Source organism: Spermophilus citellus (assembly GCF_964194105.1).
Source record: "Spermophilus citellus genome assembly, chromosome: 11".
Lineage (NCBI taxonomy): Eukaryota > Metazoa > Chordata > Mammalia > Rodentia > Sciuridae > Spermophilus > Spermophilus citellus.
The window spans coordinates 82006117-82023924 of record NC_138192.1 but is presented as its reverse complement, the minus strand read 5'-3'; the positions used below and the strand labels follow the sequence as shown (position 1 = coordinate 82023924).

General features: G+C 36.2%; 1 protein-coding gene across 9 annotated transcripts in view; it reads left to right on the top strand.

Annotated features, from left to right (window-relative positions):
* Positions 1-17808, top strand: part of SESTD1 (SEC14 and spectrin domain containing 1) — a 127077-nt gene that overhangs the window by 91002 nt on the left and 18267 nt on the right. For all 9 annotated transcript variants that reach the window (XM_081261926.1, XM_081261929.1, XM_081261933.1 and 6 more), the window contains 2 exons: positions 3055-3266; positions 11325-11447. In XM_081261926.1, the coding sequence (XP_081118052.1) occupies positions 3055-3266; positions 11325-11447 (335 nt within the window). The remainder of the gene's footprint in view (positions 1-3054; positions 3267-11324; positions 11448-17808) is intronic.

The window sequence follows — 17808 nt, the reverse complement described above, 5'->3', positions numbered from 1 at the left end:
TATGACTCTCAGATTTGTTTTTTTTATGACATCCCATATCTCTTGAATAGATTGCTCGTGGGATTTAAGCATCTTTTCTGTGTTGACTATATTCTTTTCAAGTTGATAAACCTTGTCTTCATTATCTGATGTTCTGACTTCTACTTGATCAAGTCTATTTGTAATATTCTCGTTTGAGTTTTTAATTTGGTTTATAGTTTCCTGCAATTCTAGGATTATTGTTTGATTTTTTTAAAGATCTCTATCTCCTGGTAAAGCTCATTCTTTGCCATTTGAATTTGTTTGTTTAATTCATTTTCAAAATATACTTTTATTTCTTGGACTTGCTGTCTCATGTCTTCTCTAATATTCCTTTCCATTCGAGTTAGGTATGCCTTGAGTTCTTTCCCTATCCCTGTTTCTGATGTTTCTATGTCCTCCTGTAGAATTGAGTTGTCTTGCAATGTTTGTAATCCTTTTTCCCTTGTTTTCTCATGTTGTCCACGTTACTTTCCAGCTCTTTTTGATTGTCGTGTTTCTACTCTCTTCTATAGATTTGTTTTGTTTCTGTATTACTCTGATGTCTCTCCTTTGTGTTCTTAAACTATGCCTGCTAACGTGGATTCTGCTGGGAAGGAATTCCGACGTCCGAGCTCCAGTGACGACACTACTCTGCTATGACGGGCCCCAGTTTCCTTGCCGGGGTGTCCTAATGGGGGGGGTGTGACTGGACTGTCTCTGTTTGGTTTCAGCTCCCGGTCGCGGCAGGCGGGCGGTCTCCAGCCGCCCAGTATCACAGGCCGCGGGCAGGTGATCAGTCGCCAGCGGGCGGGCGTTCTCCTACCGCCCAGTTACGCGGGCAGTGGGTGAACTGTTGCCGGCGGGCCTGCAGTTTACAGCCGCCCAGTCGCGAGGGCCTTGCCTCTAGTCCCCTGGTTTCTCCTGCTAGTCTTGGTTTCTCCTGCTAGACCAGATTTCCCCTGAGTGATGGTTCTTGGCAGTTCAAACTGTACTCTGGGCCTGCCGTTTGTTGGGTGTGGAGGGTGGCTATTGGGAGCCCCGGCACTCTATTGTTTTGTTTCCCTTGTGGGGGATAGAACTGTATCGCTTCCTTCCCAGTCTGAAATCCCGAACTCAGCCCGGGGGTCAGTGCGGGCTTGGCTGGCAGGATTCCACAGTGTCGCAGCCACTTATCTCCCTGCTTGCTAGTTAATCCCTTCTCTGCAGCGCCACGCCTTCTATAGCCGCGGGGCAGGCCTCGCGAATCAGACAGCCTGGATCTCCAGGGTCACACAGTTGGCTTTTGGGATCCCCGGCACTCTATGGTTTTGATTTTTTCTGTTTGCCCCTCCCCCAGCGCTGGCTAGACAGGTTTTGTTTTGGCTGCTGATGGGAGGGGGGGTTGAAGGTCAGGTGCCTCTAGTTTCCCCTTAGTCTTTATGCAGGCTCACTCTGATACTCCCTCCCCCGGAAAGTCTAGGAGAGATTTTATGCGAAATCCCCCTATGTATGGGGGCTGAGCTGAGTGACACACACCTGCTTTGTTGTTGCAATCTGTCGGAGAGTGGCGGTGGATACTTCAGCTCTCCAAGATGGTGGCCGCTGATTGCCTTAGTGGAGTGTTCCTTGTGGGGGATGGGACTGTACCGCTTCCTTCCCCGTCTGCAATCCTGAACTCAGCCCGGGGGTCAGTGCGGGCTTGGCTGGCGAGATTCCACCGTGTTGTCACAGCCACTTATCTCCCTGCTTACTAGTTAGTCCCTTCTCTCCTGAATTATGCTTAAATGTTAAAATAGACTACCAGTTCTACTCTATGTTTAAAATTTAATTCCATGTATATGTTTGATATTTTGAAAACTGCTTATTTTAAGACATTGAATTAAGAAACTATTTTTTTATATCAGGGATTGAACCCAGGGGTACTTAACCACTGAAACAGATACCTAGTCCTTTTAATATTTTATTTAGAGACAAGGTCTTGCTGAGTTTCTTAGGGCCTCACTAAATTGCTGAGGCTGGCTTTGAACTTATGATCTCCTGCCTCAGTCTTCTGAGCCGCTGGGATTATAGGTGTGCACCACTGCACCTGGTGAATTAAGAAACTTCTAAAATTTGTATTTTAAAATTAATTTTATATGCCACTAAGTCTTTTTTATGTACTATTAACTCTTAAGATAGAGATTATAAAGTATAATGTGGAGAGGTTTAGGAAATTTTGTTTACTTATTTATTTATTTAGAGATTGGAAATAGCTCTCTTTCTGTATATTGAAAGTCATTTAAAAAGTCATATTTTACTGAATTAAAAGTAAAAGAATTTAAATATCATGTATTGTTTGGTACCAAAATAACAGAATCATTTTATCCTGGAAAAATAATCTTTACTTTTAAAATTGCGCATATATTTACAGCTTTTGTTGTAAATAAGTGGATTTAGTTGTAAATGAGTTGATTTCCTACATGAGCTTGCTATAATTGAATCACATTCAATGCAGTTCTCACACGAGTATGTTTTATGATTCACAGTTAATGTGTTTGGAGATTTTACAGAGATTATTTGTAATGAAAATTTTATTTATGCTAATCATACATCTGTTTCATTGTCAACTTTTAAGTGTTGCGATGAGATATTAATAGGGATCAATACTGAAATCCTATATAGCTTGGGTTAATATCATCATACAGAAATCCCAGAGTATAATTCTGCCCTGTCAGAAAACATGATTGATTGGCATAGTGTTCTAAGTAATAAATCCACCAAAAACAAGAATGTGACAGATAAAACAGACAGAAATTATATATCACCATATATATGCTATACTATATTTTCTGTTACATAGCATATATCTGTAGCATATGTATTTGTGATATATGATAGGGCACTTTAATATTAATTTTGTGTGTGTATATATATATGTATTTATATGCACATATGCAATTTTTCTATTTATTGTGATTATAATTTTCTTCTTGTATTTTACTGCTTATGACCTAGAAGATAGATAGGTGGATAGTTTTTAAAAACAAATTGTATTTCCTTATGGGTATTAATTACAAGTATCTTGTATTTGTAAAGGGCATGAATTATTATCCGAATTACAGCAGCGTCGATTTAATGGCTCTGATGGTGGGGTCTCGTGGTCTCCTATGGATGATGAACTGCTTGCGCAGCCACAGGTTATGAAATTATTAGATTCACTCCGAGAGCAGTACACCCGCTACCAGGAAGTATGTAGACAGCGTAGTAAGCGCACCCAATTAGAAGAGATTCAGCAGAAGGTGATGCAGGTAGGTATCTGATTGAATTATATCTAACTCTTTCATTCTAAATGTTTTTTTCCTGATAATTTCTATTTTGTGACTTTTACTAAGAATTATTTATACTATATAGAGAAATATATAGACATTTCAAACTGGAATTCTAAAAATATTTTATCTTTTTATATATAGTATTTAAATTAAAGTCATATTATTTCTTCAGTGATGATATTGAGCATTCAGCTTACTCTAACACAATGAGTTTTAAAAATAGGTAGTTGGAAACATGATGAGTGCTTTCAGAATTCTTGCAATAAATAACATCTGATTATTGATATTTGATTTATTCTCTTTTTGTGGGGGGGGGGATGTACCAGAGATTGAACCCAGGGATGCTTAACCATCAAGCCACATTCCCAACCTATTTTTTATTTTTTTATTTTGAGACAGGGTCTTGCTAAGTTGCTTAGGGCCTTGCTAAGCTACTGAGGCTGGCTTTGCAATTGCAATCCTGCCCTCACTGTGCCCAGCTGATTTCTTCTTCTTCTTCTTTTTTAAATGAGTATTTGTATACTCATGTTCTCTTAAAAAAAAAAAAAAACATTTTTTTTTCTTTTTCTGTAGTTGTAGATGGATGGACAGAATGCCTTTATTTTGTTTATTTTTATGTGGTACTGAGGATCAAACCCAGTGCCTTACACATGCTATTGTTTTATACAGAAAATATTAAATGTATTTATTTCCTAAGAAATTTTAGTTCCCTTTAAAATTGAGTTGTATAAGAAATGTAGGCAGGAATACTCAAACTCAATACTAAGGAAAGACATTTATGTTATTTTGATTACATTGGATTTTTGTCTGTTTTGTAATTAAGAAAATAAAATCTTTAAATATTTAACTTAAAAATGCAAATTAGAAATGTCCCAGTTTTTTATCTAAATTAATTAGGTAAATATTTATTAAGTGCTTATTAAATAGAGGGGATCGTGCTAGACATTATATAGGACATGAAGGTAGACTTGGTTTTTGCTGTTAATGTTTAAGGGGCAAAAATGTGAAATGTCACAGGACATGGCTGAAGTGCCGTGCCATGGGCATTTATAGAAGGGATTATTTCTCTGGCTCTGGGCAATCTGGGAAGAGTTAGTGGGGAAAAAAAACCTTAAGCTTGTCTCCAAGAATATATAAGATTTTATTCTGCAGTGATGGCTTTGAACAACTGGCATTTTGGGCTGTAGCTCAGTGGTAGAGCACCTGCTTAGCATGTGTGAGGCACTGGGTTCGATTCTCAGCACCACATAAATAAATAAAGGTCCATTGACAACTAAAAAAAAAAAAAAAAAAGACTTGCATTCTGTGGAGGATGAAGAATAGCATGAGTAAACAGCTGCATGAAATCCTAAGCCTTGCTAGGAAAAAGGGAAGCAATTGGCACAGAGGGGATTGATGGCCTTTTCACCATACAGCATGGTCAGAAAGGTAGTCTCCATCCCATACCTAAGACTTGCTCTATCTGTCTACTTTCTTTACCCACTTCTTGTCTTCCTTTTTTCACTAATTGAAATACGGATAATAACAGCTCTTTTAAAAGTCTAGTGTTTGGGGAAGAACCCAGTATTCAACTAATAGTAGCTGTTTTTATTTCTATTGAACTAGTTTCTACTCTCGATATTTACTGCAGTTGTTAGTGGACTTTTTCTGTAAAGGGATTAAGATTTAGGCTTTGTGACCAGACAGTCTTTGCTGTAGTTACAGCCGCTTAGCTCTGCCATCATCCTGCAAGAATAGACATAGTATTGTGTAAATGAAGGTACAGGGCCTTTCCCCAATAAAACTTTATGTACAAAAACAGGTGGTGGGGCAGAATTGGCCTGCAAGCTACAGTTTGCCGACCTCTGAACTAGAGTATCAGGATGTCATAGGAAAAAACAGTTGAAAGGAAGGAAGGATCATGAAAATGTTGAATTCCAGGCAAAAATTAAGGCTTGAGGCCATGGATAACCACATATAAACTTGATTTCTGGGGATACTTTAATTTATGCAACTTTTTCTGTGTTCTCATTTGAAAATTAAAGAATGGTTCCTATTAATTCAAGTAAACTTTGGCTAATTAGTTTGAGATTATCTTTGAAAACTACAAAGAAGAAATAGCATAATGGTATAAAACTCAGATTTTGAACCCATGTTACCTGGGTCTACCCTCTTCTACTTTTAAACACCTTCACCTTGGGAAGAATGTTCCATGCCCTAGTTTTCTCTTTAGTCAACAGAGAATAACAATAATATCATCATTGACTATAATAGCTATTTAATAAGACTGTTGTGGGATTTAAAAAAGATAGTCTTTGTAAAGTGTTTACCGCTGGATATTTATTCTAGACATTGCTATAGGCAGAGAACACAGGTGATAGGACTCATCCAACATTTGTGCTTTGGTAAAGTGGAACAAATGGCCATGACAGAAAGTCAAGGACACAGGAGTTAATGTGTTAGCAAGCACATTTTTGAAATGATGGGCCAGCTTAATTGGATAAAGCAATTGGAGAAGGGAAATAATGATGGTGATATTTATGATAATAGTAATAATGGTAACAAGATTATTATTTAAAAAAATTAAACTTCTGTTAAAGAATGAATTTCTTTTTATTTTTTTAATTTACTTTTTAAATACATGACAACAGTGGAATGCATTACATTTATTATTACTCGTATACAGCACAATTTTTTGTGACTCTGTATATAAAGTATTTCATGCTAAATTATGCCATTATACATGTACTCTCTTTATTTTTGCATTACAATTCTTAATATACATATATACCACAATTTTTCATATCTCTGTATATAAGGTACGTTGACACCAAATTCAAATCTTCATACATGTATTTTGTATAATGATGACCATCACATCCCACCATCCTTGCTATTTCCCCTTCTCCCTCCCTTTCCCTCCCACCCCTCTTCCCTATCTAGAAATAATCTTCCTTCTATGCTCTCCCTCCCTACCCCACTTTGAGTCACCCCCCCTTATATCAGAGAAAACATTCAGCATTTGTTTTTTTGGGATTGGCTAACTTCACTTAGCATAATCTTCTCAACGCCATCCATTTACCTGCAAATGCCATGATTTTGTTCTTTTTTAGTGCTGAGTCATATTCCATTGTGTATAAGTGCCACATTTTTTTTTATCCATTCATCCACTGAAGGACATCTAGGTTGGCTCCATAGTCTAGCTATTGTGAATTGTGCCACTATAAACATTGATGTGGCTGTGTCACTGTAGTATGCTGTTTTTAGGTCCTTTGGGTATAGTCCCAGAAGAGGAATTGCTGGGTCAAATGGTGGTTCCATTCCCAGATTTCCAAGGAATCTCCATACTGCTTTCCAAACTGGCTGCACCAGTCAATCAATTGGAACATTAGTGGTCACTATGCAGTGTTTTCCTATATTCTTGTTTTCATAGATGTCAACTTAAGGAAAGATTTTTTTTCCCCCTCGCCAAAATGGTTACGTAATTTTTTTTTTTTAAGAGAGAGAGAGAGAGAGAATTTTAATATTTATTACTTAGTTTTCGGTGGACACAACATCTTTGTATGTGGTGCTGAGGATCGAACTCTGGCCGCACGCATGCCAGGCGAGCGCACTACCACTTGAGCCACATACCCAGTCCCAAAATTTAACTGTATAATTGATGATATGCTGATCACATGGTATGAGCTATACCATCTCCTGACTTGCAAATTTGGGGAAAATGTAAAAATTTTTTGTTTATATAAAGGTCACCATTAAATTGAATATCTTTGTTTATGTTAAATTCGTAAAAATTGAATTATTTCAGATTTCTTTGTTCAGTAGCTTATCGCTAAAAACATTATTCAAGAGGAATCCATAACTCTGATAAACTAGGTGTTAGGTAGTAATGTGATAGTTATCAGCACTTATTCCCCACAGTTCAAAGTGGCATCATCAGACTTCATGTAGTATGCAAGAGTTTTTCATACTGCTGCTGCTATGGCAGTTAAAAATTATATTTCACATGCTTTTGTCTGGAAGACAATGCCACTTCACTGAAATGTGCTATTGTTATTCCCATTATTTATTATGGCAGTAATTACTACCAGCACTGCAAATGTTATTTCTAGAATCATTCATGTGCTTTTCTTCTGTGTAGAGAGGAACTGTAGATGCAAAATTAGATACACTCTGAGCTGCATAAGTGTGTAGCTAGAGGCTGTATTCTCAGACCCCATGCCCTTTTTGTGGGACAAATCCTTAACATTTGCTTGACACATCCTTTTGGCTGGTTTGACCTTACATACTTCCAGATATTCTCTCATGCACTCTTTAGAAATCAGCCTGGCCATGAAAGAATAGTGGATAGTCACATTTTTGGCCTGTGCAAATATTTGTCATGGTAGATTTTAAGAACACATCTCCAAGGTTATACTCTGCATATAAATGTAACCACTCCAGGGGTCACATTGTTATGGATTGGATACAGAACTGTTTTTTACAGTAAATTAATATTCAGATTGAGCAAGAAGTTGTGTTTGAAATTAAGTTTTATATAATAGTTGTTTGGCAAGCTACCATCATTAATGCATTTAAATAAACTTGTTTACTGGGGCATCCACCTCAATTTGCATTATTTTTATTAGAAATAGTCACCCATTTACTGGGTCTACATTACTGATGATGAATACTAAGGGAAATTATATGGGTACTTGACTATGTAACAGGGTTTTTGTGCCAAGATGTCTTTGTTAAGTATACTTAAGATTTACTTTTAAGTTTGTGTTTCTTCGAACTTTCATTCTGTCTTAAGTCCTTTTTGTGCTGCTATAACAATACCTGAAACTAAATCATTATAAAGGACAGATTTATTTCTCACACTTCTGAAGGCTGGAAAGTCCAAGGTTGAGAGTTGCTTCTGGCAGGGTCTTTTTGATGCATCATCCTACTGTAGGAGGTATAAAGGCAGCAGAGCGTGAGTGTGGGATGAAAAAGAAAAAGAACACATGTGCAGGAGTCAGCCAGCCACACTTGCCTCTGTAACACACCTACTCTCGGGATAATGACATGAATCCATTCATAAGGACAGAACCTTCATGACCTAACCACCCCTTCAAGTTCCTGCCTCTCAACGCCATTTCATTGGGGACTAAGTTTCCAACACATTCAATCCCTAACGTCATTTTTTTCCCTAATATATTTTTTCCCAAGTTATATTAACTTGCTTTTTTAATTTCTAGAGTATTCTAAAATCAAAGTTTACATGTTTGGTGTTAATAATTTATTACTAATGAGTTAAAAAATCTTAAATGCCTTCATTACTTTTAGAATTTAGATATTTCTAGTGAAATAATTATTTAAAATACCTAAATTCACTTCATCTCATTTTATCTCAGTGTGTCCATATCCATGCTCAAACATGTAGTGATAAATGAGAAATAACTTATGATCAAAAGGAAAATGGATTGATTCTAATGTATGAAATATGATATGTCAAGAGCTTTGTAATGTTGTGAACAACCAATAAAAAAAAAGAATAGGATTACTGATTAAAAAAAAAAGGAAAATGGAAAATTGTTTAAAAAAAAAGCTTCCTTAAAGCTTACTCTTTTTTTATTTCCATATTTTAAAGTGTTGGATACCGTAGTTAGTTCAGGGACTTCCTTGAGAACCCAGGGATCTGATTGGAAAATGCAGATGTGAGAAAAACAAGAAGCTAGGCTACAGAAAACCTGGGAAAAGCAGAGGCTGGCAGCTATTAGTGTCTACTGCGCTGAGTGCTGAGTATCTTACATACAATGACTGGTATAACCGTGTAAGGTGGGCAACACTAACATCATTTATAAGGTGAGGAACAAAAGTTTTTGGACTAGTGGGAGCAAAGCCAGAATTCAGCATTTAGATTCATGTGTAGTGCCTCTCTAATACCAAACTGTTCACCTGTCTCTTTTGTGAAAGAGTGATATGACAGGCTAATAGAGAGACACAGGATGTTAGTACCATGCCCTTCTGAAGACAGCACATACGAAAGGTTGAAAAAGAAAAAATGGAGATGTTGAAGGACAAGCCAACATTTGCATTCTAAAGAGCATCTGAGGATAGCTTGCCTATGAATTTGGCACTCTGAAAATATAGTTTAACCAAGAGAAATTTCCACTACTTAGGGCTATTCTAGTGAGTCAACAGTTCTATCCTTTGACTCTTGTTTTTGAGGTTTTTTTTTTATTATTTTGTTGTCATTGAATGCAAGAAGTTCTATATCAGAAACCTGTCATAGGAAAATGATACAGAATTAGAGAAAATACCATATGTAATTGCTATCTATTTTTTTTTAATCACATTGCTTAGAATTGATGTAGAGTGGAAACACTTTAAATGTCCAACAATAAGAATGTAGTAGATATAATGGTTATTTAAGGTACCATATTTCTTAGTGTCTAATATTGGTTGGTTGAGTGGCTGGCTGGCTGGTTGATTAGATGGGAGAGAGGCAGGCAGACAAGCAAATAGGTTGATATTCTTAAAAAAGAGACTCTTGAAATCACTGAAAATTGTAATAACTGTAGCCACTTGGAAACTCATTAGAGTATGATAGTTTAATGATAAGTGAAAAATACAGGATAGAACTTACACTCTGAGAACTGACTGTAGCAACCCAGTCTGGAGTAGTTTATGAAAACTGTGTGGAAAAATTAATGGAAGAAAATACACATGATTGTTTTTTATGATGTCCTTTTATGTAATTATAAAAAATAAAGATGTGTGTACTGTTAGGTTTAAAAACGAGACAATGTAAAGCTGGTGATAGATAGAGTGCACTGTGGGGCTACTGGCTGTGTTGACATAGTTCTAAGGCAAGCCTGTCCATGCAGACCCTCATAGTAAACTGTCTTCACTCCTTGGGAGCTATCATAAGTTTAGATTTAAGGCATAAATCTAAACATTACATATAATTTTGAATTTCTTATTCTAATGTAGCAACAGGTAAATTTCGGCAGTAGTGTTTTCTTTGGTTAAAATTCCTTCATGGGATGATTGTGTGTGAAGACTTAACAAAACTTTCACTCTGTCTGCTGAGTATTTGTTCTTTGCCTAACTGTCTAGCTCTGCTCTCCCGAGAACCTGATAAAAATTGAAATGTCACCTATGTTATCAGGTGGTATTGCTTATAGTAAAAATTACCCCAGTTCTGGAACTGGGAGAACTATACTATTTGATGGAAGGCAGAACTGGGGACATCCATGAATTCAGTTGACACTCATAATGTGTGTGGCCCTGAGGGATATGAACTTTTCATGCTGGAGTGACTCCTGTGTCTCTCCCATGTGGACAGAAAAGGGACTTGGGAGAAGAGGAACTCCTAAAGTGCCACCCAGGATCAACTATAGCTATACGCCTTCCCCTCTATCCTGGGTGGACTGGAGCTGGTGGGATTTCTTATGGGTCTGAATGTTTAGTTGATCCTAAGAAAGCACCTAAAAGGTATTATAATTCTGTAGTTAGTTTTAAATTTTCTTTTCAAAATGAGAAAGTAGTATTTTACCTTTTGTTAGTTCATCCAATTTTTTTTTTTCAGTGCTTAGGGAAGAACATTAGACCAGATCACACAGGTTTTAGTCCTATTTTTTTTTTTTTTTTTCTTAGTAATGGGTTATGTTACCTTGGGGAAGTCATTTAGTCTCCCTGAAACTCAATTTTCTTAAGTGTTAGATAACCTTGACCAATGTCAGTTCTGATTTCCCTTTCAACTCTAAATTCTGTAGTTTTCTGATTGTCTTATCATAAGTTAATTTTTAATCCTCTTTTATAGAACCATTCCAGATTTCTTTTTAGCTAGACACATGATCAGATAACTGAAAGCCTAAGGCTACAGTGTACATCTTTCAAAGTGTAAATTTTGGAAATGTCATATTATAACTGTGTAATTCCGAAAGAAATGTTTATTACTTATGTAGTAGAACTTAAAGAATTTCAGTTTAAAATACTTAAGGAATTTGGGGGAGAGAAAACCAGTTAGACTGAAAATTTGAAAAGCCTTTGATTATTCTAAAATTTCATCTCAACTTTCATTTACAGGTTGTAAACTGGCTGGAAGGACCTGGATCGGAACAACTGAGAGCCCAGTGGGGGATTGGTGACTCTATTAGGGCTTCCCAGGCCCTACAGCAGAAGCATGAAGAGATTGAGAGCCAGCACAGTGTGAGAGGCTTTTTCCTCTGCAATTTACAGTGCAGTTATTCTTGTGCATAATTAGCATAGGTGGTACTAAGTGCTAAGCTGCTGTTAACTTTGTATAGGGGCCTAGAATACAGTTTATTGAATCCTTAGAGGTTATAAGTTTTCATTTTGACCACTTAGTGTATGTTAATTCGAAGGTTGGTTTAGGTTTTACCTGCAATGTAGTTTCATTATATTGTTACTTCTCTAACACAGTGTAGATGAAATTTTAAAAGCTACAGTGATGGAAAAAAAAAAGAGTACAAAAATAGAGCCTTCATCACTAGTCCCTCCAATAGAAAAGTCTGTTCTTAAAATCCTAGAGGAAGGCCCTTCCCTACTTCTTTGAGAGCATGCTGTACAACTAAATGCTGGGAATACCACCAGGACTGCGGCCTTACACACAGCTGATGGAGAGGGAGTACAGAGGAGGCAGAGTATCTTCCATTCTCTGTGCATTTAGGGGTCACATTTGTAATTGTGAAGGGGATAATTAGACAGATCACAGGTATAGATTGGGAAATAAATCAATCCTTATTCAGATTATAGATAAAATTGTTCAAGAGAATTTAAAATGCAACAACTTGCTATGTGGAAGAAACAGATGTTTATTAAGCTCATGCTTGGTTATAGTTAGTTCTCTATGTGGAGAAAGTAGTCATATAGTTTGTAGATTAGGTAGTTCATCCCCCCTCCCTGAAGCCATATTACTTTTTATGGTAATTTTAAATAGACTGAATACAAAATTGGAAATATAAAATTTGATCCATTAAATTCTATCTCCTTGGTCTATCCATCTTCAAAAATCGATCAGTAATAGTGTTAAACTCTGGAACAGGTGAGTTTGAAGGGTCATTGGAACATTATATTTTCACAGTGTATTTCTTTACCCAGCAATTCCTCTACTTGAAGTGGTAATAAAAGTTGAACAGTTAAGAAATATATATTTTAACTAAGTATGGTTAAAGAATAAATAATACTCTTTGCAAATAAATTTGAATAAATCTCATCTTTATAAGAGCTATATTTTAATGATATCTAATAATCATTTTATTTTTAAGGAGATACATTCTGTTTACTTTCCTCATATTGCTTTTTTTTAGTAATCTTTCTCCAATTAGGTTTTTTTTTCCCCCTCTCCCAGTCAGGCTTAACTGTCAGTGGCACTGGCCGATAATCTACATAACGTAGCCTAAAGGAGTTGTAGTCTAGCTGAGACAATAATATGTAGAAAGAGCTATCACAAGATTTGGAAATCATATAAAGATGGTACATAGGTAGTCTAAAATTTCTAATTAGTACTTGTAAGGGACTTGAAAAAATGAAATCCTGGGGCTGGGGTGGTGACTCAGTGGTAGAACACTTGCCTAGCCCATGAGAGGCACTGAGTTTGATCCTCAGCACCACATAAAATAAATAAATAAAATAAAGGTATTGTGTCCATTTATAACTAAAAAAAAAAAAAATCCCATATAGTTTATCCATTTCACAGGTTCCAATATGGTTCTTTGTTTTATAGTAAAAAATTAGAATAATTTATATTTAATTTATAAACCCTGTTCCTGAAGTTATGATCTTTTAATTATCTTATACTTTAAAAAATATTTTTTATTGTATGGACATAATACTTTTATTTATTTATTCTTATGTGGTGCTGAGGATTGAACTCAGTGCCTCACATATACTAGGCAAGTGCTCTGCCACTGAGCTACAGCCCCAGCCCTCTCTTAGGCTTTTAAAATACCATTATACTATTGATATTTTTTACATGGATTATGATTTATTTGATTACATGTTACTGTAGTATAGATGGTTTATTTGATTTGTTTCCCTGTAAATTTTTGAAAGCAGTATTTGCATAGAATATAAGGTTTTATGTAAGAGAATTTAGTCACCAAGTGTTCCGAAAGTCCTCTTAGTAAGGAAACATGATACTTGAGGAGCCCAAAGATAGGGTTTATATATATATTTATTATTTTTAAAAGCTACCAAGAGAGTTATAGTTAGAAATTGGATTCTACATATATCATGTATAAATTCACAAAAAGTATTGGAATTACATTTTATATTGTATGTTGTGTGGGTGAAATTACCATTGACATACATAGAGACCCCTGTGTTTAAATGTTTGTTTATATATACTTTTATATGAATTTTTTAAATCAGCTTAAAAAATAAATTACGTATGGGTATCTCTTTTCATGTGCTTAAGTTTACTTATAATGTGGAAAAGATATACATAACTTTTATATTGGAAAGGACCTTATAAATTAAAATATCCCTTTCTTATTTTATAGATGAAGAAACAGACTATTTTTTTAAATCAATAAGTTGCTAGACTAGGTTAAAAACATAGACATCCTGATATCTAGATAGGATCCCTTCACTCTCTCTCTTAGGGAAAGCTACTAAATTGTATGAATATGCTTAAGATACAATGTATGTATGTATGTATGTATATTCTCTTGCTATTTGAGGACACACATACACATTTTTTAGAATATTTATTTTTTTCGTTGTAGTTGGACACAGTACATTTATTTTATTTGTTTATTTTTATGTGATGCTAAGGGTCGATCCCAGGGCTTCACATTTGCTGGGCGAGAACTCTACCACTGAGCCACAACCCCAGGCCCATGCACATATTTTGACATCTGTATTCATAGATCTGGACCCCAGAGGAAAAAATATACTCTTGATTTATTGTGGATTTTGTTTCCTTAAATCATGTGTGATATTTGGGATATTGGAAAATTGGAGGGTCGGGACATATTGAATGGGAATATAGTTGAAACAGGATTGACCACAAGTGGGTAATTATTGAAGCTAGATTGCACATGGGGCTTCATTATGCTATTCTTTCCACTTTTGAATAGATTAAAAAATTTTTCCATTCTTTAAAAGGTTTAAGAAAAGATAATTGCATTGTGTTAGCCAGTAGGTGGCACTGCATTCATTGTCACCTTAGAATTGTAATGCATTCTACTGTCATATGTAAGTTTAAAAAATTTGAAAAAAAAAAAGACTAGGTTGGTTGGTGCTAGATGAATATGTTAGTATATGATGTTTAAGATATTCTAATACTTCTTTTCTCTATTAGTAAAACAACAGCTTCAAGTATTTACTGGAATTGTTCAGGTCTTAGGAAATTTCTAGTATTGATAGTTAACAAGGGTAGAATTTGGAAAACTTTAATAGACCATTTTGTATTGAAGTACCATGTCAAGTATTATGTTTTCCATTCCACATGAAAGAGTAATGCAGAAATAAAGCTATCAACTCAAATTTATTAGGATATTCAGCACTAATAGAGAAAAATGAAAATCCTCCTGATTTGTAGTTATTTGTGAAGGACCGTGAATTAGAAGTTTGCTTGGTTTTTCAATACAACCCAAGAAAAAATATCAAAGTGAATAGAAGTGATTGTAGAGTCTGTTTATAAATCTCAAAATATTTGACTACAATGGTAAATGTACTTTTACCTTTGGGTAGGGTAGGAGTGTGTTGGGAAGAGCACATGCCGGTGCTGTGGTACACGTCTGTAATCTCAGAGGCTGAGACAGAAGGATCACAAGTTCAAAGCCAGCCTCAGCAATAGCTAGGTGCTAAGCAACTCGGTGAGAACCTGTCTCTAAATAAAATACAAAATAGGGCTGGGGATACGTTACAGTGCCTCTGAGTTCAGTCCCTGGCACACACACAAAAAAAATGCATAGCAGGAGAGTGTAGAAGCATGCATTTCTGAAGCTGCCTCTGCATTCTGTCACTGTCCCACCTTCCACAGTACTGACTTCTGCCTCCAAAGGGCCCCGTGCTGGTGTGTGGAGCCTAATAGATGGTAATGGAGCAGGTTTACTTGACACATCAAGACCTCTTTGTCCTCAGTATATATTCTAAGTGTATAACATAGCCTGGGTTGGCAGTATTTCTTTCCTCCCAGACTGGGATTCCTGTTCTTGGTTTAAAGTGCAAAGTGCAAATGATCATTTCACCAACTATGTATTGACACTGGCTCAACCACAATCATAGTGTCAGTCCTGGCTGTTCATGTTCTAACATTCAAATGCTTTCCCTACTTATCATCTTTTTTTTTTTTTTAAAGAGAGAGAGAGAGGAAGAATTTTTTAATATTTATTGTTTAGTTTTCGGTGGACACAACATCTTTATTTTATTTTTAATTGGTGCTGAGGATCGAACCCAGCGCCCGCGCATGCCAGGCAAGTGCGCTACCGCTTGAGCCACATCCCCAGCCCCCTACTTATCATCTTAATCCAAACCCCAAATCTTGGTGTTGAATTTTTATTTTGCTATAAATTAATAAATTTCAACACAGTAAATGTGTATGAACAGAGTACAAGAATGGCCATAGTAAATTGAATGCAGCTGTTTACCTAAGGTTATATACATTCTATTTTTAGGAAGAAACATTTTGACTAATTTTAAACATATACATATATGTAAGCCAGACCCCCCCCCCTCAGTCCCACAGAGGTATAGAGTTTGCCATTTATTTATGACATATTCAATCAGTAACATCAGTAACTCCAATTCTAGGCATTAATTTATTGAGACATACTAGTCTTTATATTGTATTTACATCCCTGGTCACGTTGCTAGAACTTACATGTATTTTAAGATTTCAAACCAGGACAAAAATCAGCTCCACAGTGGTGGTTCTTAAACGTTAATGGTCAAAAATTATCAGAGGTGCTTGTTAAAAATGCATTTTCCAGGGCCCCACCCCCAGAGACTCAGAGGCTGAGGGAAGAACTTGGGTATTTTGATGAACACCCAGGTGATCTAGTGTAAGTAGTTCTCACTGAAAAGTGCCATCCTGGAATTCTGATCCTTTAGTTTACTACTTTTCTCAGAATCATTGCCACTACTTCAGAGATTTGGATATCTTTATTTAAAGCATTTAGTTAAGTTTTAATTACTAAAGATATGAGATATGAGACCATGACAATGATAATTTTCTCAGGTAATATTCTATACTTTTTAAATTGTCAGTCTGCTTAATCATTGTGATAACTGTAGTTTTACAAGTATTTTATGTATATTATTTGATGAAATTCTTACAGCAACTAATAAAGTAAGTATAGCAGGTGTTACTATCACCATTGAATGGAGCAGGTTTCTTAAATTCTGTACCACTAACACTTAAGGCCAGATAAAAAATTGTTGTAGGGGCCGGCCCGTGCATTGCAGGACATGTATCCATAACACTAGTCTTATCTGTTAGATGGGGCAGCATCCCTCCTCCTTACTTGTGGTAACCAAACATTCCATGTGAGGCAGAATAATACACTGTTTCCTCTATGATTCAATGCCAACAAATCTACAGTGTTTTCTGTGCTTAATGCATTCATTCAGCACATTAATCAAGCACATATGATATGCCACAGGTTGTTTTAGGCTCTTAGGTTATCGCCCAGGATTACCATATGGAATTATAATCATGTTGGGGAGGTAGGGAGTAGAGAGGCACTATAGGTATGGCATTTAAGAAAGCCTCCTCTGAGGAAATGACATTTAATCAGAAACCTCAAGTTGGTATGGAGTAATCCAAGCAAAGGGCCCTCTAGATAGAGGGTATAGCATGGAAGCACCCCAAAGCAGGATATGACTAAGAACAATGAGAAGGTGGATATCGCTGGAGTACCGGGAGCAAGACAGAGGGTCACAGAAAATGAGAGGAAGTTAGGGGCCAAAATAAATAATGTCTTTTTAACCCATGAACAGGAGCTTAAAGTTTATTTTAAATGTTACATGAGATCAGTGGAGAGGTTTTTGAGACAAAACTTGATTTATGTTTTGAAAAGATCACTGGCTATCGGGTGGAGGATAGAGAGGGGGGACAAGCAGCACAAATGGAAGACTGGAGCTCTTGGAATGGAGGTGGCAGAAGTGGTAGGAAGTGTTGGGCTCCCAAGGTTGAACCAGCAAGTCTTGCTGGTGGAAGACTCAAGCTCTGGGAATTTTTTGGTAACTTGACAAGATTAGTTTTAGAAGAGTGGGAAATACTAAATCCTGACTTAGAATGAATTTTAAAAGAATGGGGAATGAAACAAAGAATGTTATCTTTTAAGGAAAGTTTTTTTTTTTTTGTTTTTTGAGGTTTAAAGTACAGAATTTTAAAATGTATAGATCCTAAAGCGTGTATTTTATTCAGGATAGGTGTTACAGTTTGCTTATGTGCTGATGGAAATAATCCAGTTGAAACAGAAGAATTGATCAGAGAGAAAGAGATGATAGTTGCAAGAGCAGAGTTGTGCACAGGCAGCAGAAGAGAGGGTATCATGCTCTGGAGGAGTGTTGGCCTCAGGAGCAGGGCCTCTGTAGA